At 38.0% G+C, this 24,524-nt stretch overlaps 1 protein-coding gene across 3 annotated transcripts in view; it reads right to left on the bottom strand.

The window, feature by feature from the left end:
* The window catches only part of lrrk2 (leucine-rich repeat kinase 2), a 305,946-nt gene that overhangs the window by 96,749 nt on the left and 184,673 nt on the right, over positions 1–24,524 (bottom strand). For all 3 annotated transcript variants that reach the window (XM_051934956.1, XM_028812383.2, XM_028812390.2), the window contains exons 19-22: positions 18,658–18,919; positions 15,805–15,984; positions 12,748–12,848; positions 7,546–7,618 (exon numbers count right to left, since the gene is read on the bottom strand). In XM_051934956.1, the coding sequence (XP_051790916.1) occupies positions 7,546–7,618; positions 12,748–12,848; positions 15,805–15,984; positions 18,658–18,919 (616 nt within the window). The remainder of the gene's footprint in view (positions 1–7,545; positions 7,619–12,747; positions 12,849–15,804; positions 15,985–18,657; positions 18,920–24,524) is intronic.

Genomic DNA, 24,524 nt, shown 5'->3' with positions numbered 1-24,524 from the left:
TTTTGAGATAATGAATAGAGCTGCAAATTACAGGTGCTTGTTCAGTATAATAGGAACCATAGCACAGACAGGTGTGTACACTGCAACAAGTACACGTCGTAAATGTAGGAAGGGCGATCCTTGGGTGAGCTATAGCATGTCTTTATGTGAAAACAGCAGTGTCAGATGGGGAGTGTCTGATGATTGCATATAGTGCTGAAGTTACTGCTCTTTACTAAGCTTTCCTCTGCATGTCCTGGAGTACAAAAGAAACAGCATACAGCAACATGTGGGGACTGGCAAGATTGGGGGGGGGAAAAAAGCATGCGGTCATATGTATCGTGATACACTGCAGAGCTATAGTGCATCTTTATGTGAAAACAGCAGTGTCAGAGGGGGTAGGGAAGGATTCTGAACGCGACTGAAAGAATGAAAAGTGAATAAAAAAAAAACAAAAACAAAGCTAACCTTTACAAATATCATAAATTACACCGGCTGTTACAGACTGAAATCAAATGTATCTTTTTATTCTAAAATAATAAAAATAAGCACAGTTCACTTCTCAAAAGGGAGTCGTGCAGGATCGAACTCGTAACCTTTTGATTCCCAGTCAGCAACTGATACTATTGCGCCACGGGGCCGTCGTAGTGAGTGTCAATGTCGCACACTAAGGTGGCTTTTTTTTTTTTCTGCAGTTATATTTTTGAATAAAAGCACACTTGTTCTGTTATATTTGTACCTTTCGTGAAAGTGTTTCTTTGATATTTGGACTTCAGGCTTCATACATTATATAGTTTATGCTTACATTTTGTCATTTACTACTAGAATATGAAAAACGTTTCTGTTTTAAAAATGTGTTTACACAGATTACTGTAAAAACAGAACAAACATGAAATGCGTGTGTTCCAAATAACGATCTATTATTTCCACTCTAAAACTCCACTTCACTCCCAGATAATCAATCAAGGCATGAGCTGGGAGAAGTTTGTGCACGTTCTAAGTCGGTGGGGGGATGGAATAGTCAGCTGTTTGCAGCTTGTCTTTCTCTGCACATTTAGAAGACAAAAGACGATGGCGGAGAGGTGCGAACGGATTTAAGAAGTGATTTAAGGTGGGATGGATCTATGAGTTTTTTCGTAGGCTCTGGTAATTCTAGTGTTAAACAGCTCCAGGGATTAAATAATATTATTATTACTTATTATTTGACTGATGTCTTTATCCAAGATGGCTTACAACATTTGAGATACAAATAGCTTTGTTTTTCCAAATGGAGCACAGGCAAATGAAGGAACTTGCTCAAGGACACACAGTGTCAGCAGCAGTCAAACAGTCACTTGGTCTGAGGTCCAAAGCCTTAACTGCTAACACACAGTGCCTGCCAATAATATTGGCCTTTGGTTTAATAAACGTACAAATATATATATTGTCACAAACGTGTGAATGAGAGGCAATCTAAGAGCTTAACTGAGCGTGAGCTACAGAATCTGGAGTTGATGAATTGCACTAATGTCTTTTCTCCCTCTTCCGCAGACCTCCAGAAGGGAAGACCAATTAAAGTTCCATCTACGTCTGGTACCAGACCATGCCCTTCTGCCGACATCACTTCCATTCATATCCTACCTCTTTCCGCTGAGCATGTATATAGCCCAAGATCTCCACTTACCAAATTAGTCATGTTATGACTCAGTCTTTGATGGTAACTTTTTTATTGATTGTTGCACTTGTTATAATATACGGGGTGGATCCCCCAAAACTACTACTTTATTTTTGTCTTTTCACAATATACAAAAAGATACTTAGTACTTACTTATATAGTACTTAAGATACACCTGATTACCCAACAGCACTATAACTTATAAAATTTCTTGGGCAAAGCCAGGTATCACAGCTTAATATCATATATACTGTACATACATAAATTATCAAACCATCTTAATCCAATTCAGGATTGCAGCAGGAATTTTAAGTATCAGTTTTGTTTCATTTATTACAGCTAATATTTTATATTTGAAGCACAGATTCTGTGCTCAGCAAGACAGTCAGATTTTGCAGCTGGATAATGAGTTGAAATAACACTGTTTAATGCCAAAGTCCTGTGTTTACATGTCACCTCTGTCATCCTAGAGTGAGCAACTAGAAAGAGAGCGAGAGACAAAGGGGTGGCACATCTCTGAGTGATTCCTTAATGATGACAGAAATGGTGCTAGGTTTCTTACTTGGAACATTCTGCATGTTTGCATTGTTTGATTGGTATAAGAGACTGTACGTGATTTCTGCCCCAGGCCCCATGCTTTAGAAACGGGCACTAGATACTTTTGAGAAAGAATACTGGATGGTAAAACATTCGGTGGAATACACTAGATTCAGCATGCATGTGGGAGTAAAAAATATGTAATTCATAGACAAAATCTAAACCACATATAGACTGAATGATGTGAAAAACTGCTATAATGAACATATACAGTACACTCTATATATGGTAAGAATTTATTTTCACTTCTTTCATTAAAATAGCTCAACTAGTGAATTGAACAACTTTGAAAAGTGATGGAAACTACAATTCCCTAGAAAAATAAACTCAGATTTGTAAAAAAAAAAAAAAAAAAAAAAAAAAAGATTGACATAAGTTTAGCTGTTATGACACTGACAATATCAGCAAAAAAAAAAAAAAACTATTTTACAACACATAATACATAAATACACATTTAGTACAACATTAGTCTATAAATAATGTTACACAAAATTCATTAATTGACTGAACAAAAAAATATGGTTAACAGAGTGATCCAGCACAATCACCATCTGTGTAAAGTCTGCATGTTCTTCCCGACTTGTATAGGTTTTTCCATTAACATCCCATGTGCATGTCAGGCTAATTTCAACAACCCTAACTGGTGACCCTAAATTACAGTAAGCTCTCCATGAGTGAGTGCGCCTTGCAATTGATTTCTATGGAATGCCATTAAGATACATTTTGGGCTTGTGCTTTGCACTCTTGCTTACCCAGTTTAAAACTTTCCTAGAAGACAAATCTCAAATGCAGTCACTAACAGCAATTAAATAGTATATCTACAAAATAATGCAATTGTTATTGACAATTAAGGCAATTAATTTTGTCTTCAGTTTTCATATTTCAGGTAAATGTGCTCTATAATAGGCTGGTGCACTGTTCAGAGTTGTCTCCTGCCTTGTGACCAATGCTGCCGACATTGTGAACAGCTACACCTCTTTTGTTTTTGTGTACTTAATTTACATTTTTTGGAACAATTAATAATAATTTAACATCATTTCAAAATGTATTTATTTATTTATTTTTTAAAGATTCATCCATTTTCTGGTTTCACCGAGTCCAGTACAAGGCTGCAAAGGGCAAAAGCCTACCCTGGTAGCACAGGACAGAAAACAGGGCCCCACACTAACTCAAACTGTGCTACTTTCATTGACACCAGTATAAACTTCCAACAAGTCAAAATTATAACATAACATTCTTAAACCCACTTAATCCAATTTACAGTTACAGGGAGTCTGAGCTTATTCTTGCAGCACTTGGGGCAAAGCAGAAATCAGCTCTGAACAGGAAGCCAGTCCATCACTGGGCCCAAGCACATATGCCCACGTTCACACTCACATGCTGTTTTTTTTAAAACAATATCACTGGGTTCAAGGTGGGAATTAATTACTTTTTAGTTTAATATGCTTCCTGCAGTGTCCTATGAGTAACTCATTTGCATAAACTAGTTGAATCTGTTAACAACTTCATACAAGGTTAAAGAGAGAAAAAACAAAAGAAATCTTTTTTTTTTTAAGACAAAGCATGTATATATGATTAACAAGTTTCCATGACCTCTTAAATATCTAGGAAAGAACAAACTGATAGTTCACTGTTCCAAGGCCAGGAGATCCAGTAGCAGTTCACTATTCAAAGTAAGTCAGGTAAGATGTTACTTCCAATCACACCCTTACTGGTGCTTCTGTCATATCCCACATCAGATATGAAGTTTCTTGATGATACTGTAAAATCGGCATATGTTAACTATTTATTCACCTAACTCAATGTCATTAAAAAGTTCACATATTCTGAATTAATGTTTGATGCATACACATAAACAGCAACTCAAAGTTTCATTGAGATGTCCATCTCATACACCAGAACAAAATTTAGCTGTATAGCCCTTAATATTCCGACACCTATCTATTACCTCTCCTGTGGGGCAACAGCAGAGTAGGAGAAAAAGACCACCCTTGATTTGATTCTGTAGTCAACTGAGGTAAATTTAACTAAGTTAAGCCGATATTTTTCGACAGAAGTTCTGGTTAAATCTCAGTCAGAGAAGTTATATTCCTCTCCCAAGAAACAATTTCCGTTGCCAGAGTCAAGTATGTGTGGATCCATCCCATTCTTGCCTATGCTGCAGCTACATCTCACACAAGACCCTTACAATTAATTTTGATGTTGGTGAACCCACACTGCAGTCCCATGCAGATTTTTCAGACTCAGACTAACTAGACTATATGGGTCAGTAGCCACTAGGAGCTTGCTGGTGAAAACTGGACTCAGATCAGACTATGAGAATCGGTCTTGGCATCTATGCTTTAGGTAGGGGTGGGCGGTATGACCAAAATTTTGTATCACGGTATTTTTCTAAATTATCCCAGTTTCACGGTATTTGATGGTATTTTTTTCCCATGCATGAGTGGATGTTAACCACATTTTCCACTGCAATTACTGCAGTAGACTGGCTAAGAATAACCTATTCCACTGTCATGAGCATTGTACATTGTACAAAAAAAACATTTTAATGTGCACAAAAGTGTTAATACAGGTTTGAATGGTCCCATAAAGTGATGGTTTTCAAGGGGGTGGCACTAATGAAGAGAAGGAATCACATTGCATGACAGATGCAGTCAAAATATAGAACCTTTTTATTGAACAAATTTTGCAAACAACTATTTTGACAATATATTTTCAACCATCCCATCATTAAACTGCATAATATTTAAACTAATAAATAACAATAAAATAAACAATAGTTCAACTTCCAGTAATAATAACAATAAAATAAATAGTGCAAATTCCAGTAATAATACTATTACTTCAAAGCTTCAAGCCCAGATACATTATACAGTATTCAAGTATTGAGAAAAAAAAAAGTGAATGTGTATTCACACATTTGAACATAATGAACAAGGCACTTATGTAAATCTTAGCCATTACAAATTCTGGGCAAGGAAAACCAGATGGTCAACAGCATCTGGTTTGAGTACTGCCCTGTGGCACGTGACAATGTTCCCACCAGTACTGAAAGCTCTTTCAGTACATGTTCAGCACAAGCTACAGGAACGTGTTCAGCACCACAATCAGCTGGGGTCAGATCAGCTGATCCCGGTACCTCACTTTCATTTTTGATCTCCATCTGATCACTTACATCAAAATCGGAGTCTCAAACGATAGCTAGCTAGATTGGGGCATCTCACAACGTGGGAGTTTCCAACAACGTATCGTAATGCATCGATCGGCCCACAGAAAAGTTTGTTTGCCGCGCCAACTTGAAAATTTATATTTTACACAATTTTATATAAATTATCGTCTCGCTTTCAACATCATAACTTCGAAAAATCAAAGTTGAACCATCGTAAGTAGGGGACTGACTACCTGTATTGACTGATAATAGAGATAACAGAAAACTGATTATACACACTTTCATTATACATTTCTTATTGTAGCGTCTCAGCCAGGTTGAAGCCTTTTTTTTTTTTTTTGAAGTGACTGTTGAATCCGACTGAGGGAAGGCAGAGTACAGCGCAGAGGAATGACAGCGGGGGCATGATAGACGCGGTAAGGGGGGGCGACACCCGGGACGGGAGAAGGGGGGAGAGTGGTGAGTTGGAGAAGGAACTGGAAGGTTGTGTGGTGGGGTTACAAAGTCGGCGTTCTTATTTCTTGACTGTTCAAATAAACTTTTGTGAGACTTTACTACGACTGTCTGTTTTTTTTTCTTCTCGAACCTGACACGGAGGTTGCTACATTATTACTATAGTATGTTTTTACTACCATTACTTAAAAGAGTTTATTTTAATAACTATTACATACCTATGGCTGTGTGAAGCTTGTGTCCAAAGCACTGGAGTCTTGTCCAATTGTTAATTTGACAACTTTCTTGATGTTGGCCCCACTGTCCGTTGTGATGGCCACTTGCCTCTGCTCTGCAAGCCCCCAGGAATTGAGTGCCTCCAGCAAGCCTGCAGCAAGTAATTTGCCAGTGTGCTCATTTGGAAAATAGCTTGTTTGGAGGCAATAACTTTTCAATAGCCAGTCATTTATAAAATGAATCGTCAGGCTCAGATATGGCTCCATAGTGCGACTTGACCACACATCTGCTGTAGTTAAATAGTCGGTGACTGTAGCACACCTCTGCTTGTAATTTCCCTCTGTGTTCTCGGTACAAGTCGGGGATCGCCGTTTGGCTAAAGTACTTGCGACTTGGGATCACATATCTGGGATCCAGTGTCTTGATCATAGCCCTGAATCCGCCTTTCTCCACAGTACTTAACGGAACCGTATCTTTGGCTATATGGACTGTAATGGTGTTGGTTATCTCGATCCACCACTTGCTTTTTTTGTCGTAGGCAGTACTTCTAGCAAACGTGGCTACAAGTGACATCTGACTTGAATGTCCCCTAGGTTTTTCAGTTTTACCTGAGGACGTGGAGGGTGCCAATCTTAGTTCCATGCATTCATGGTACTCCAACGCATGTTTGCGGCTAAGGTGGTGCAGCAAATTGCTCATGTTGCTGCCTCCTGCGTTTACAATAAATAGTTGTTTGGTCCACATCCGACTTTTTAAAGCCAAAGTATCTCCAGACAACAGACACGGCTCCTTTCTTCGGCAAAAGTTCTTCTGTGTCATCATATTTAACTTTATCATCTGCTACAGCTTCAGTTTTACAATGTTCACCATCCATTTTCACTGCGCAATACCTCCACTAACGCATGCGTGTTTAGCGGTGTAGCAGTGAAAAAGGTCCCCCCTTAAACAGTTTCCCGCTGTGCCAGGTTCCGAACATTGCTTAGCCTATTTTAACCGGTGTTGCGCTATGAGAAAAATCCATAACAAAAATAAAAAACGGTTTTTGGTATGAACCGGTATACCGCCCAGCACTAGCTTTAGGCAAAGAGCTCTTGGATTTAACTGGGATTTTCACAAGTGCCACTTATAGATTGCTCTTTGACAGGCTCCTCACGTAATGTTGTCAGTAGAATGCATATTGAGATAAGCCCACCTACCGCGCCATGGTCACAACTCTAGGAAGTATTTTCACAATGTCATCAAGTAATTCCTTGCTCCATGCTACAGCACATGCAGTATGACTGGGTAGTTTCATTATCAATATTAAAATTATACACTCAAAGTCTAAAAGCGACATATAAGTCAGTTTTATAAATAAATATAAATATCCTTGTCATGTCTTAGCTGAATACATAAAAAGCTTTACAAATAAAGCAATATGCTAAAACAATGAAGTTGAAAAAGCAAAATAGTGACAAATTTAAATTTAACAGCTTACTTCTTTGGCTGGTTGAGGCCTTTAAGTATTTCATCTGAAACAATGGATTTGGTTCAGACTCTGCCATTTCGACCTTTACAAAGAAAATAAACAGTAATTTAGAACAGCTATGGTAATTCACATTTGATGTCAGATTCTTTAAAAGTCCTTAGTTCTTTTTCGTGGCTGACAATTTTCATTAAAAACAATTGCTTTCTTTATTCAGCTCCTGCTAGAAACATCAACTGTGAGATTATACCATTTAAAATTCCCAAATATTATGTTGCCATAGTTTCTAGTTAATAGAAATGCTCTCATTTTTCTGCTCCTATTTAAATTTAATTAATTATTAAAATCAATTCATCATTTCATTTTCTGTTTAATTGCTTAATAATAGAACAGGAGGAGACAAAAGAAATTCTTACATTTTGTTAGGCACACAAAAAAAGTATTCTTAAGAGAAAGGACCTCATATGTTCATGCATGTTTTCATCATTAAGAAAATGTTTTCAAAATAAATTAATGGCGGGACTAATTAACTACCTTTGATTTTAGAAATGTATGCACTATGGTATATTTTTGTTTGTGCAGACAAGAGAGCATAAGCAAGCTGTTCAGTTAATGAAATAGCTCTGCTGAAACAGGATTTAAGGCTTGGCATAAATAAAACCGGCTGCAATGGAAAGAAGCCACCAGGGCCTCATGTATAAACAGTGCGTACGCACAAAAATGTTGCATATGACTGTTTCTACACTCACATCGTGATGTATAAAAATTAAACTTGGCATAAAGCCACACACATTTTCACGCCAGCTCAATCCCTTGTGTACACAAGTTCTCCGCTCGGTTTTGCAAACTGGTGTCAAAGCAGTGCTACTGTTCCTGTGTGGTTTCCCCTTATTTTTTAGATTCACATCCCTGACGCGGTTTTATCAATTACCAGCATATCATTTATAAATTTACGGTATATGACAGTAATCAACCTGTAACAAAATAATGGTCCATGGATTGGTCAAACTACTCCAAATACCATAGCTGTTTTAGAGTTGTTACTCTCAGTGCACCACTCAGAGAATTTTACCCCAAATATCTGAGTGTGGAATCACAGCTTACAGCAGCTGATCAGAAAGAGGATTATTGGGATACAGCATCTAGCACACGCTGCCTCAGCCATGCGCACAGTCTATTTGAACTACTTCCATCTGGCAAACACTTCAGAGCCTTTTCTGCACAAACCTCAAGGTTCAGAAACAGTTTCATCCCAAGAGCTACAAACGCATTCAATCAGTCCATCTAATGCTCCTGGTAGAACTGTTTGTACTTAGAATTACAATTATTTCACTGTAAACTTGCACTACAGTTGTGATATCTGCACTATATGTACATGTATATTGTACTTATGCTTTCATATTGTACAATTTTCATTGTTTTTTATCTTATGATTATTATTATTATTTTACAGGAAAATAAATGTATGGAGGATTTGCATTATTGCATCTTATTGTACCATACAATAACAATAGCTTCTCAGTCGATTTAGATTTCCAAGCGCTATCTTCTTGGAGTTCTTGATATAATTTTTAAGATGAAATGCAGTGAAGTATGTATATTACATTATACAGATAACATTTTTAACATCATTTAAATAATGTATACTATATGCTTGCTGGGACTGGCACGACCTTGGATCAATAGTTGAATGGAATAATTAAACATGTACTACGAAGATATTTCAATGTTCCTTAAAAGTTTTGAAAAATCATTGTTCTAAGCTTACAGATGGCTTGACATTAATTACAGAGCTGATTGTGTGACGACTGGTTACTTGGAGAAAGAAAAGGAAGGACAGGAACTGGATTACGTACGTTTGAAAGACACAGTACTGCTGCAATAAATTATCTCATCGAGGTCGCGCACAGCACATCAAGCATCTTGTGGGGGGAAGGAACAATCTCTGGAAGGGGCGCCAGCTCATCGCTACCTCTGAGCCAACGTGCCCTCATGTTTAATACATGCTTTAATTCCTATCATCATGAAAATGATATCAAGTATACATATTAGTATTTAAACAAGGGGGCTCCGCCCCCTGCTCGCTTCGCTCGCCTACCCCCGCCGTTTTGAACCCGTGCCCGCTGGGCAGCCACGTGTGAGGATGACGCACGTTTAATACGGAGCGTTCGTCCGTGTCACTCTGGGGCCCTCCACTGTTAATACGGAGCTCCATCCGTACTATTATGCGGTGCATTGTGGACTACTGCGGACCCGTAGTGTTTCCCATTTCAGTTTGTATCTCGGTCAGTCGAGCTTTTGTTTTTGAAGCTTTTGAATTCCGGTGTTCATTATCTGTAACTGCTGTCCATGTGTTTGGCCCCCTCGATTAACGTGTTTATGACGTTTTACTTTGCTTTCTATTCTGTCTTTCATTTCTGATCTCGCTTTATTGTGCTTTTGTTTCAATGACACCTGGTCCGTGGTGAATATATTTTACCTTTTTCGAGTAATAATTTTCATTTGTTTGTGATACTGTGATGTTTATAGTACTGTTAATAATGCATCACTGTAATGTGATTCACCTATGCTGTATACTTTGGACGTGTGAGGATGACGTATGTTTAATACGGAGCGTTCGCCCGTGTCACTCTGGGTCTCTCCAGGGTTACTACGAAGCTGTTTCCGAACTATTATGCGGTGCATTGTGGAGCACTGCGGACTCTGTAGTGGTTCCCGTTTCACTTCGTATCTCGTTTAGTCGAGCTGTTTCTTTTTGGAGCAGTGCCTGCCTGGTCTGCGGCATTTCAGATGCACGTTGTAGGCGCCTGTGTTCATTAATTATATCCAGGCAGGCGCGTGTTTGTATCTCGGTCACTCGAGCTGTGTCGTGTTGAATCCGTGCCTGCTTTGCCTACGCAGTTTGAGACGCGCGTTGTAGGCGTCCACGATCATTAGATCTGTCCACGCGGGCTCGGTGTCGAAGCTGTGTTAGTTGTTGAGCTGTTTGGTTTTGGAGCGGAGACAGTTTTGCTTCCGCGGTTTCAGACGCGTGTCCGTACCATCTCGGGTTTGACGTATGAACCTTTGTGGACTCCGTAGTGTGTCCCGTTTCACTCTGGGGAGGGGCGTTGACTCCTCTTGTTTTACTATGTCTCCACCTGCGCCTTCACCACGCATTAGTGCCACTCACAATATGGCGGCGACGCCTGCGCCTTCCGTATTACAGTATGTCGGTTTTTACCATGCTGTGTAGGCGCCTTTGCCTTTTGTACTTTACCGCGCCTTCCGACGCACGATGTAGGCGCCTGCACCTTACGGGTCCGCCTCTGCTGTATGGTGTGGACGTTTAACTGTCGTTGTTTCTGCCTTAATATTCTGTATCTCGGTGTGCATGTGTTTCGTGCCTAGGTTTTTTTGAAGCTGTTGCATTCCAGTTTTCATCATCTGTAACCCGCTCTCCATGTGTTCGTCCCCATTCTTTAATCCCTTTATAAAGTTTTACTTTGTTTCCTACTCTGTGTTTTATTTCTGACCTCGCTTTATCCTGCTTGTGGCATGCCAGACGGTTCGTAGTCTCTCTCATTTTACTCTGGGGAGGGGGGCTTTGTTCTGTAACCTGCTCTCCATGTGTTTGTCCCTGTTCTTTAAACGCTTTATGATGTTGTACTTTGTTGTACTTCCTACTCTGACGGTTCGTAGTCTCTCCCGTTTTGCTCTGGAGCCGTGGGGGGGGGGGGATTGGGGGGGACTGGTGGATGGTGTGGGTTTTTTGTGTGGTGCCTGCGCACGTGCGTAGTCTCTCCTGTTTCACTCGGGGTGGGGGGGGCTTTGTGTGGCACATGCGCACTATGTCTTTTGCGTCCACGGGCAGGTCCCTGCATCCATATCCGGTTTACCATTCTCGTTTAGTAATAAGGATTGTTCAGAGAGCTGTAATATCCTAAATGTAATGTATTCTGTGACCTGTCGGCATAAAAGAAAGCCAGTTTAAGAAGCACGCAGTGATACACACAAAGAGTACATAGAAAAACACATTGAATATGAATCATTTAACGTGCTACTTTGCTACTTTAGTTACAATGGGATTTGAGAAACTAGTAAATTAAATGATTTTAAGATTAAGTGTATGATGTTCTACTTTAATGGCAAAATAAACTACATAATTAAAGTGGAAATTTCGAGATTAAAGTTGACATTTGGATATTTTTTCCACTGTGTGCCTATTTTGCTTTTCTTTTCTTTGTACCCTAATACGCCTCCATATGATACTCAGACAGCAACTTTGATATCTGAGCACTTCTTATTCATTTTGACTTTCTGAACTTGAACTTGAGAGTTTCTCCACCACGCTGTCACTTGAACAACTTCCTTTTGTTGTTTATATCACTGCTTAAACCAACAAATAGTAAGTTTTTCCTTGCCTCTACTTTGTATTCACTGAAATTCTTCTTTTCCCACGTGTTTTTGCCATTGTCTTTAAACAGAACGCAAAACCTAAGGGGCTATTTATATTGATTTGCATATTCAAAGAGGTGTAATTATGGGAGGAGTTGGGGTAGGGCAGCAGGTGCGTACACGAGTGTTACTTTTCATGCTGACCAGGATTTATAAAGCAAAAGAAGCTAGCATATGCACAGATTTATGCATCTGGATTTTTTTTGTGTGTACTCACATTTCCGCTTTTGTCCGCATTCCATGTTTTAGTGTGAATTCTATGCATGCCATTATGCGTGAGGCCCCTGATGGGGGCACCATTATATTATCAGAAAACAATGTGTTTTGGATCAAAAGACAAACTATCGAATTGCAAAATGCCTATTGGTAAGAGCAATGTATTTTTATTGATAAGAGATAATCATACACTGGAAAAAGGTACACTTAACACAGATCCAAAGATGTAATAGTCTTTGAAATATTGCAGCATCTCACTGTCTAAAGCATCAGACTGTACTATGAAAGCAGGATTCCAAGCCCCACAGAGTGAAACTTGTTTATCTAGTAGTCATTTCATATATACCAAAATCTAGGATGAAAATATGAAATTATTTTTAAACTGAATATATGCTTTCAGAAATCAACTACTAAGGTAAATATATATACCAATAATCTTATTATGAGGAAAGAAGTTCTCTAATTGGAGGAACTGTTTATATTAAAATAACTTCTGGAAAAAATGTAAATGTACGACTTCAAAAATCTGCATTAAAATAGGATTTTCTATAATAGTCTTACCTCAGAAGAAGGTCGCCTACTCCTCCGATGCCGCAGGGAGGATGATTCAGTTACAGAATCAGACTGGGTTTTTTTAAGGCGATAGAGTATTCCACTACTCTCTGTCCAGAAAAAAAAATTCTCAGCTATGAAAACATGCATTAGAACACAACATTAAACAGATATCTGCACAAGTCAAAGGCACCAAACTGCTTTGACATTACATACAGTTTTTCAGGTGTGTTCTCTTCTTTATCTTGTACTGCCATATTAGGAATGATTTAGGAAAGGAAATTGTAACCTATTTGAAAGTAGTACATAAACTCATCCTATGCTTCTCTCTGCTCCTTGATCACATATTCACATTATGGGTCTTCCATCAATATATGTAACTTAAAACACAAATAGTATAGTACATTAACAACTCGTGGTGTGGAGACGTACAGACTCTTTATAAGCACTGCTCACAAGATGGGGAGTTTTTACTGCTGAAATGCCGACCCTATTACAGTATCTACCGAAAGGAATTCACTGCTGTGTTTTTAGCCTCTGTTTACATCACCCTGCAAGCTAACTCCACAGCAGTGCTTGTGCAATTTATGGGCTGTACTTCCTAAATACCACCAACACGTGAACATTCCCACCCGTGAGAAGAATACACTGGATCATGTTTACAGCAACATATGCAGTGCATACAGGGCTGCACCCCGCTTCGTACATTCAGACCACATCTCTCTGTTCCTGTACCCAGCCTAAAGACAAAGGCTGAAACAAACAAACCCTATTATTAAGCAAGTTAAACTTTGGACAACCAGACACTGACAGCACCCTGCAGGGCTGTTTCGCTCAGACAGACTGGGATGTGTTTAGGATTGCAGCCACTGTGGAGGACTCTTCTATCAGCATACAGGACTATGCTGAATATGTGACTGGGTACATTAGCACCTGTATTGACAACATCGTGCCCACAACACCAGTCAGGACATTCCCCAACCAGAAGCCCTAGATAAACAGTCAGGTACGCCACATACTGCGTGCCCGCTCTCTTGCATTTAGATCAGGCACTGAGACTAAGAAAAGCCGTCACAGCAGCCAAGAGGCAGTACAGAGAGAAGCCAGAGGGCTTCTATTCTACTGCTGACTCTGGAAGTATGTGGCAGGGCCTCACAGCACATCACAGACTACAGGACCACCACCAGCACAATCAGCTCCACAGATAGTCTGCTGGATGATCGCAACACTTCCTACACCCGCTTCGAGACATCCAGCAACAGCACAGAGTGGAGGTACAGACACACCTGGACCACCCAACCCCCCTCCTCTCCCTCAACGGTCTCTTCAGGTCAGGTACACAAAGCACTAAGGAAGATCAACAACCCCGTAAGGCAGCTGGACCAGACAACATTCATGGGCAGGCTCTCAGAGCATGTGCCAATGAGCTGGCTAATGTTCTCTCCTTCATCTTCAACCTTTCCATCAGTCACAGCATCATTCTGTCCTGCTTTAAGACTACGATCATCGCCCCCCTTGCTACAAAAAGCCCACCCACCTGCCTGAATGATTACAGGCTGGTAGCACTCACTCCAATCATCATGAAGTGTTTTGAGAGAGTGGTGCTGGCCCACATTCAGAGCAGCATACCAGACAACCTGGACCTCCTGAAGTATGCCTACTGGCCCAAAAGGTCCACCTCAGATGTCATCGGGGCTGCACTACATTATTCCCTCTCCCATCTGGAGAACAAAGACTCCTACATCAGGATGCTCTTTGTTGACTACAGCTCCGCCTTTAACATGTTTATCCCCCATAAACTCACCCATAAACTGTCTGCACTTGGCCACCGTGATTGGCTCCTAGACTTTCTGACTGGCAGGCCCCAGTCTGTCAGGATTGGTAATACAATTTCAGCCAGCATTATCACAAACACAGGCACCCCACAGGGATGCATCCTCAGCCCCATACTCTACACCCTGTTCACCCACAACTGTGTCGTCTCCCACAAAGACAACATCATCCTAAAGTTCGCAGACGACACCGCAGTGATAGGATGCATAACTGGAGAGGATGAGGTGGCCTACAGGAGGGAGGTGGTCAGTCTGGTGTCATGGTGTGAGGACAACAACCTCACCCATAACACAGACAAGATTAAGGAGATGACAGTGGACATGAGGAAGGAGAGGAGACCTCAACAGCCACTGTTCATCTATGGGCTCTAAGTGGAGAGGGTTAGCAGCATTAAATACCTGGGCGTTTACATCAGTGAGGACCTCACTTGGACACTTAACACCACACAGCTAGTCAAGAGGGCTCAACAGCAGCTGTACTTTCTGAGGAGGCTGACGAAGCTGGGTATGTCAACTAAGATCTTTGGCAACTTTTACAGCTGGCATTGTTGAGAGCATTTTGACCAGCTGCATCACCGTGTGGTACTGCAACACTACTGCTATGGACCGCAAACGCCTGCAGAGAGTGGTAAAGACTGCTGAGAAGATTGCCAGGACTCCACTGCCGAGTCCGAAGGAGAACTGCCTTGATCCTCAGGGACCCCACCCACTCCCAACACGAACTGTTCACACTTCTACCCTCAGGCAGGAGGTATAGAAGTATGAAATGCAGGACTCCAGGTTAAAGCACGATTTCTTTCCCAAGGTCATTAGAGTCATAAATAACTAACCGGAGTTTATAACCATGGTTCACCTCATTCTGTCTACCTCACACAACTGTATTTGACTTGTCCATCACACACCTACCTGTACATTACACTTTATACTTCTATTCTGTTTTTATACTGTATGCTGCCTCTGTTACTTATTATCTGTTTGCTACTTATTATTTATGTTTATCTTTATATGTTGATTTATTAACCATTGGCATTTGGTGTGGACAGCAAACAGAATTTCATTGTACAGGGAAATGTGAACTTGAACCTGACGTAAATGACTGTGTGAGAGGAAACTACACTGTGTTAATAACATACACTGATGAATTCCACTCACCCCATGTAGTGCATTCTTCTCTTATACATACTCTTTATTTCAGCCAATTACCATGTTATAAAGTACAGTGGGTACTACTTACCATCACTTTCAATATCTTCATTCATAAATACACTGCTGCCCTCTGTCACAAAGCCACTGTCATCAGCTTCATCTGACATGTATCCAGAGACAAAGGTATCAGGATTGCTTGTCACAGACTTAGACAAGTTTCTTTGTTTCTGATATTTCATAATTACTCGAGCTAAAGACATTCCTTTGCCTACAGAAAAACAATGTTTAGTTTAAGTAGCTTGCAAAGTAGCTATGTTGACACAGGTGTAATTAGTACAGATGAAGAAAGATGACCTCTTGGCAGTAACTATATTTAAACAGTGAGAAATTACACGAGCAAGAGGACAAATGCACTAAAAGCTGGTGATGGCAATAGGTGTGCCACAAGTGGCCAACTGGTACAGCATGTTCTTAGTGATTTGATCTATGCTGAAGCCAATAAAAATGTGCAGCAAAACTAGAATTAAAATAATTTTGATTCCCTTCCCTTATGGGCACATAAGCAATGGCATCAACAGTAAATAAACTGAGGTACTAAAGCTCAACAGAGAGGACTATCAGTTTAAGACATTATCATGGGCACTTTGTTTTTTAAACGCGTCTAGCCATGACTACTGAGGAGTTAGCACAAGAAAAGACAATCTAATGAGGGGACAGCCATGGCAATGTCAGAAAACCGAGCATTGCTTAAAACAATACAACAGATACACAAAGACAGTTACAGGCAGATTCAAGAAATGTGAAATTAGCAGCTGATGCCAGGATAAAAGCAAACAGCAGGAACCAGGACAACAATGCAAACAAGAAAAAAGGCAAAAATTATTTTTTGTTTTAAGGTGGAATCATTATCCAAAATGAAGACATAGCTGTAGTTCATACAATTGTGCTAAAAATTAGCAATAAAAAAATGTAAGAAACATACCCTGTAGTGGAAAATACATAAAATGTACATCTCACTAAAACAAAACAGTGTTAAAAAGATAAGGGTTTATTCTGCTCAAATATACACAATCAACTGACCTAATCAAAAAAAATTCTTTTAGTAACAATTACAAAGGGATAGGGCTAGAGGAGAGATTAGCAGAAGGCTGGGGTTAAACCACTGTCATTAACTCTGTTCGGGTCTAAAATAGGACCTCACTGATACAATATGAAACAAACTTGCAGTAATTGTATTGACATCGGCATGTTTGCCTGAAGGACTTTGGATGCACTACTGTATATAGACTAAAGGGCAGCAATATACTTGCATGCAACGCAAACAAGCAGCTCCAGCATTAAATCTAATGTGTCAGAATGCATTCCAAAGGGTTTTTCTTGCAATGGATGGAACAACCAGCAATGATTTTGTTTGTTACCAGACAAAACATGCTGTCTCATTCTTGATCGTATTATATGGAACGAATACCATCTTGTTATTCTAAGTTGCTCTATATCTTTCATTTACAAAATGTCTGTATTTATGAATCCTAATTTTACATAATGTTATAAACTGTATTCTGCAATTTTTCAGTTAAGGGAGACAAAAGCTTTGAAGTAAGGTAGTTCTATTCACTAATCATGGCAATGGAAAATGGCAATATGTTGTATATTGAATAACAAATGCAAGCAAGAAATTCACAGTCTTCTCTACACATGACAAATATGAAGAGTCAGTACCTCAGAAATACATTTATTTCAAAAGCAACCAAGAAATTAGAACTTAGAAATCTCAGCAAAGACAATGTCTCAATGTGCACTGAATATGCAGATAGGGGAACCACAAAATTAATCTTACATTAAGATTTTAATTTCACTTGTGATGGATGGACTTGTTTGAAATCTCAGCCACCTGTGCTGGCTCCAGTATGTATCAGGGCCAAGTTCCAAACATTTTTCAAACCCACCAAGCAAATCAAACTGAAAAGGTATTGGAAAACCAATAACATAGTGGCTTACATTACTGTAAATACACTCCCAAGAAGCAAAAGTAGACATGCCTTAATGAATCAATATTAAACAAATACTTCGGACATTGCGCTTCTTAACACTGAGAAACTCATAAATACACTGCTTGTATGTTCCACTATTAAACTGGTAGTCCAATCAGTCCAGATTTGAAAGATGTTGAAGTTTAGATATGGATTATGCACTAAAACATTATAGTGCATAACAGTGACAAAATGTCTAATTTCCAATCCAACATAAAGTTTTTATTTAAAGAATATGAAATGATAAAGCCAACACAGAGTAAAAAGTTTAATAAATTAATAATAAATTGTACTTTTAAATATAAATATTAGTTTTCACCTAGTCCAGTACTTCCCTTTATTCAAGGGGTTGGCATCATTGTTACGAGGTTCATTTTATTTAATAAATGAGGCGAGAGTTACAGGGAACACAAACACAGGTAGGTAAAATAAAAACAGAAGAAAGTGTATTTCATAAGATTTAAAAGTGACATAAAAATTAACCTTGCAGTATAATAATACTTTATGAATTATGGCCAGTGCTGCACTAGAGCTTATAAAAAAGAAAGACACTTGATAATACTCAGTAAAAAAAAAAAAAAAAAAAAAAAAAAAACATGGTATAAATCTTATTACCAATGAATAGAAAGAGCTGAGAAACTAGTTAGAAAAGCTCCAGTTAAGTATTTATAAATAAAGCTACACCAAAAGTTGTGAAAACACAGCAGAAATTTGCATGAATAACTGCATCCAGAAGTGCTATCTGCATATATTTGTACATCCTAATACTTTTTTTTTTTTGTTTTGCATTTTTATAGTACAATACCACCGACTTCAGTTTGAGAATGTCAAATTAAAAGTACATATAACAGAAGAATGCTGACACACAAATCACTTATGAACTAAATTTAAATAAAAAAAAATTCACTCACTTGTTTGCTGTCTGAAATTAAGTGTCTTGCGCTCAGAAAATAAGGGATTTAGCCAGGATGACTCAAGATATCCCAGTCGAAACCCACCTAAACAAATTGCGCTGTTTGCTTGATCAAGGCCAAGTTTCTTTAATATTAAGCTAATAATTAAATTATTGCGCTTCTTAACACTGATGAATAGAGCCTTTCGAATGTCCTGTTCATGTGTCCCACTGTTTAAAAGCAACTCTACTAATTCTGAACTACACTCTTTTTCACAAACCTGTTAAAAGAAAAAAAAAATATGAAATTGATACTTTACCTGCAAATGTCACAATGTCAGCTGACATAAATACTTTGGTAAAGATATAATAAACAGTGATACATCTGAAGAAGTGCAATTAGAATTTATTGATTTGCAGATCTAATAATTAGACATTAATTGAAGCTGAAGAAACTGAAATGTGGAAATGTGTTGAATTAATGTTACCAAAACAATTTGATATCAACTAAACCATCATACCCTGCATAGTAAATGCCACGTTTTTACGTAGTACATTTTGTCACACTCTCTCCTAAAGACATTTAGCATGATTAAAATTCATTGTTTCTGGCTATATCCTCACAGGTGAATATTACACTATGAAGCTATCAATTGTTGTATGAATACTATCAAAAGTAATTTGTTAAAAACTCTACACAGGTTTACTAAAAATATGAAATAGCCCATAAATGACTAACACTTATATGCAAATATGCATAGCTGGTACGTATATTATCACTACACATCCATCATGATTCCTAAGTACCTGCCAATCCACAGAGCCAAACCAATGGCAAGAGCCAAAATGGACCCACAAGAACCTTTCTTTTAGCCCAGTAATAGTGAGAGTGGTTGTGTACATGCTCTGTGACAGACTGCAGACACGTCCAAGTATGCTTCCTGTATTTTTCCCAGCGTTGCTGCAAAACTCTCTAGTCTCCCCATGACCCTGCACTGAATTAAATGGGCTACAGGATGGATGTACATACAGCAATATGAGGAAGTATTCAGACCCCTTCACCTTCCCACACTTTACTGTGGTGTAGATTTCATTTTAAATTGCTACATTTGCCCTTTTTGCCCATCAGTCTACACTCAATAACCCACAATGACAAAGTGAAACCATGTTTTCGTAAAGTTTTTCAAAATTTTTAAAAACAAAATACTGAAATATCTCATTAGGCATTGTAAATTTTGTTCAGGTGTACCCTGTTTACTTTAATAGTCATTGAGATGTGTCTAGAACTTGAATGGAGTCCACCTGTGGTAAACTAAATTGTTTGGACGTAGTTTAGAAAGGCACACACATCTGTTTTTAAGGTACCATAATTTACACTGCATATTAGATGATAAACTAAACCATGGAGTCAAATAAACTCTCTGTAGACCTCCATGATCAAATTGTGGTGAGGCATTGATCAGTGCAAGAATACAAAGACATTTCTAAAGCTCTGAGCACTCCCAAGAGCACAGTGGTCTCTGTTCAATCTGAGAAACAAACTGGCAAAAGGGGCCTTGGTCAGGGAGGTGACCAAGAACCCTACTGTTACTCAAACAAAGCTTCAGAGGTCCTCTGCTGAGATGAGAGAATCTGTTGGAAGGATGACCATCTCAGCAGCATTCCATCAATCAGGTGTTTATGGTTGAGTGACTAAGTCCAGTTTGGAGTTTGCAAAACGACATTTAAAGTACTTTGAGAGCATGATGAAAAAGATTCTCTGGTCTACTGAGACAAAAATTGAACTCTCTGAGCAGAACTCCAAAAACTATGTCTGACAAAGACCAGAAACTGCTTATCACTTACTTAATACTGGTAGGGCAGTGCTTCTAAGTGGCAGGGACAGGGAGATTGGTTTGAAGTAAGGATGAAGGCTGCCAAATACAGAGGGGTCCTTGAAGAAAAAAATGGGTATACTGGGGTGACAGTTCACCTATCAACACAACACTGACTCGAAGCATACAGCCAAGACACCACTGAAGTGGCTTTGGGACAAGTTTTTGACAATCCTTGACTGGTCCAGCCAAAACTCAGACCTAAAACCCATGGAACTCTCTGCCCTATGGAGAGACCTGAAGATGGCTGTTTTCAGACTTTTTCTACCCAATCTAATGAAACTTTGAGAGGTAGAATGGGATACAGTGCCAAAATGCAGGTGTACAAAGCTTGTGGAGACTTATTCCATTAAGATTTAATGCAGTAATTTCTGCCAAAGGGGCTTCTACAAAGTACTGAATTAATTAACTTAATGTTTATATGAACAAGAATTTTGTTTTTGATTTTTAACAAATTTGCAAGCATTTCTGAAAACATGTTTTCACTTCGTAATTATTGGTTATCGAGTATACAGTACCTACAACACAACAAAATATACAAAAAGAGAAGAGGTCTGAATACTTTCAAATTCCACTTCATGTAACAATAAAAAAAATTCTGCAAAACTCTTACAGTCCACTAGGACTATAGTAGTTTGTTTTTTGAGCATTTGTAAAGCAGTATACAGTAGAACCTCGGTTTACGACCAAAAAGTTCGCCAAACTTTTGCCACGGTTCACGACCACACACTCGGTATACGAACAAGCCAGTTTCCCTTTCGGTTTGTACATGTTCAGTCTCTCCCTGTGCATTTCCTGTGCAGCGAGCAAGAGAGAGAGAGCGAGAGAGCGCGACAGACACACACACAGGCATGCGAAAGAGAGAGAGACGCACACACACAGGCAGTGCGAGAGAGAGACAGACGCACTCACAGGCAGCGCGAGAGAGACAGCTGGATGCATAAGGTAGGAAGGCAGTTAAAGAATGCACTGGGCTTGATTTTGTTTTCACTTCTGTTTACAGCGATCAGTTCGTAGTGTGCATTGTTGCAATGTTACTTTTCTTGGTGGTTTATTAAATTACGGATTTTTTTCAAATGTTCATTTTTTTCCATGTGCTTAAAACATATTAAAAAAAGTGTTTTTAGCCAGCGGTTAGTAGCGCTATAGCGCGAACTATTGCAGTGTTAGTTTTCTCTGTTGTTCAAGGTTTTCTCAGTGTCATTCAATGTTTTTACATTTAGTTTACTATTACGCTGTGCATTCTATGGTTTAATTAACTATATTTGTGCTTAAAAACTTAAAAAATATATATATTTACATACAGTTCGTATGGTCTGGAACAGATTAATTGTATTTACATACAATCCTATGGGGGATATTGCTTCGGTTCACGACCAAATCGGTTTACGACCAGAGTTTTGGAATGAATTATGGTCGTGAACCGAGGTTCCACTGTACCTTTTTTGAATGTGTAAATCACCCTTTCCACAAGAATCCATTGTTCATATGTTAGAGACTCTTTTGAGAGACATTTTCATATTATTGGATTTTTGTACTAGCAGCTAGAAAAATGGCTAATAAATATCTGCCTTTTATATCCATTTGAACAAAAGCTAAATTTCCCAGGTACACAGCAGAAAAATTCAAAAGTTATATTAAAACAGAATACTTGGTTAAGAGTTGTATGTAAGGATTTCCAAAGATGTTTTACAAATAACCTCCAACACTGTGAAATTCAACCTTTTCAATTTTTGTTTTTAATTTTAGGTGTGATTCAAAAAATTCATCACATTTTTCCAGGAAAAATTTCTCCAATTTTGTGAGTTTGTAGGTAGAACCTTGCTGCAAACAGCATATATTAATCCCACTACTCTATAAAGATTGTTATTAATTTCCTTCTCCCATTTTATTTTATTATATTCCTTTGAATCTTTTTTATGTGCTCAACACTATTTTACAATTTTGATATTATCTCTTAAAAACTTCTGTATTGATAAGCAACTCTGAATGATCAAATAATGCATTTTACTTGCCTTTTATATACGATGTTACAATTTATTTGTATTATGCCCAATTTGAAGGTATCTGTAGAAATCTTTTTTTTTTTTCCTAACCTATATTGTTGTGTCAAGTCTTTAATACTTTATCAAGAGGTTTTGTCTAAATGGAAAGCAAATTGCTGAGATCACGTTCATTGCTCAATTTCTAAATTGTATATTTCTGTGGTTCTCAAACTGTGGTGGGAGGGGGGGTGCAAAGTAACAAAAAGGGGGGCACGAAGATGTGAAAAAAGAAAACAAGAATCGAAAATATGAAAAATACATCTATAGAAACCAAAACAAATTAACTTAAACTACATTCTGATACTAGAAAAATAAATATAGAGTTAGATAAATGTTGATAAAAGTTAAGTAGGAATAATAAAATATGCATCTATGATATATCATTGATTAAAAAAGAACAAATTGGTATTAGTGGGCTCCTTTCAAAAAAACGTTAGGGGGGCGCAATTAAAACTGTTATGAAAACTCGGGTCGCAAATACTTAAAGGTTGAGAAACGTTGGTATATTTGATGTTCCTTGTAGGAACTCCAGGTTTGAAATTATCCATCTTAGTATTTAATGTCTATCTCCATATTGTAATTTTTTATCATTTTAAACCAGATGTGTGACACAATTAAGCAGGGTATATTTTTTATATATAAATTCTGCTAATGACACATCTTCTAAAACTACCTGTATTGGGAAAATATCCATAATGAAGGACTGAATCACCTTCCATTTTGCATTATAGTTTGTATCACACCAGTAAATCAAAACCCTAAGCTGTGTTAATAAGAGTATAAACTGGGCAAAGTCAAACTACATTTCTCTTTAGACTGATGTAGGGTTTTAAATTTAATCTTTTTTCTTTCCATTTCCAGATAAATTGTTAGATCATTTGTTTGATTTATTAAAGTATTCCTTTTGGATTTCCACCAGTAGAGATTGAAAAAGAGATGGTATACAGAGTAAACCACTCATTTTAATGACTTCCACTCTAGTTCCCACTGAAATCAAACCACTACTAGTCATCTTTTATCTTATAGAATTAAAGTTTAAGTCAAACAGTTTTGATAAGTTTTTTTGGTAAACATACGTACTTCCAAATATTTGATAAGATGTTGACTGCCAATTTAACTTAAAATATTTTATTACTCGTTGTGAAGAGCTAAAGTTGTAACATAAAACATCTCTAGATTTCATTTATAATCACTGGGTTTATATAAATTTATTAAAAAAACTATCCACATATAATTCAGTTTTATGGTCTTGCCCATTAATATCTATGCCTTTAATTTTTGAGTCTTGCTAAATACATTGTGTTAAAGGCTCTATAAACAATGAAAATGGGAGAGGAGATGAAGGATAACTTTGTCTTTTAAGCTTTTTTTAAGAAAATCGATATGAAACATGTCCATAATTATAATCTGTGCTGTTGGATTTAAATCGATTGTCATTATTATATTAATAAAATCAATTGCAAAATTAAATCTTTCTAGTGATTAATATAAAAATTCCCTAATGACATAATCAAAGGCTTTTTTCAGCATCTAAGCTAAGCAATACTGCTTCATGTTTTCATTCTCAACATTACATAGAGTGTATACCTAATATTATCTTGTGTTCTTCTCTGACATATGAATCAAGTTTAATAAATATTTATTATTTGAGGTAAGATTTTCTGTAATCTTTTAGCTGTTACTGAGTACATTAATACAGAATTTGGGCAGAAAGAGACACACTTAGGTTGATCTGTTCCCTCTTTTGGGATAAGTGGAAAAATGGCCTGTGTTCAAAAGAAAGGTAAATCTCACCCTTTTCAAATTCAGTTACATGTGGCCCAAGCAAAAGTGTGAATTGTTCTTTGGAAGTCTCATAAAACTCACTTGGAAAGTCATCAGTCCCTGCTGTTTTACTAAATTTAAGTTGGGAAATAGTTTTATATATTTCCATTTAATTTATTGGAGGCTAATGTTATTTTTTTCCT

This window comes from Erpetoichthys calabaricus, chromosome 1, assembly GCF_900747795.2.
Source record: "Erpetoichthys calabaricus chromosome 1, fErpCal1.3, whole genome shotgun sequence".
Taxonomy (NCBI): domain Eukaryota; kingdom Metazoa; phylum Chordata; class Cladistia; order Polypteriformes; family Polypteridae; genus Erpetoichthys; species Erpetoichthys calabaricus.
Note: the sequence above shows the minus strand (reverse complement) of the source record. Positions and strands in the feature narration are given on the sequence as shown.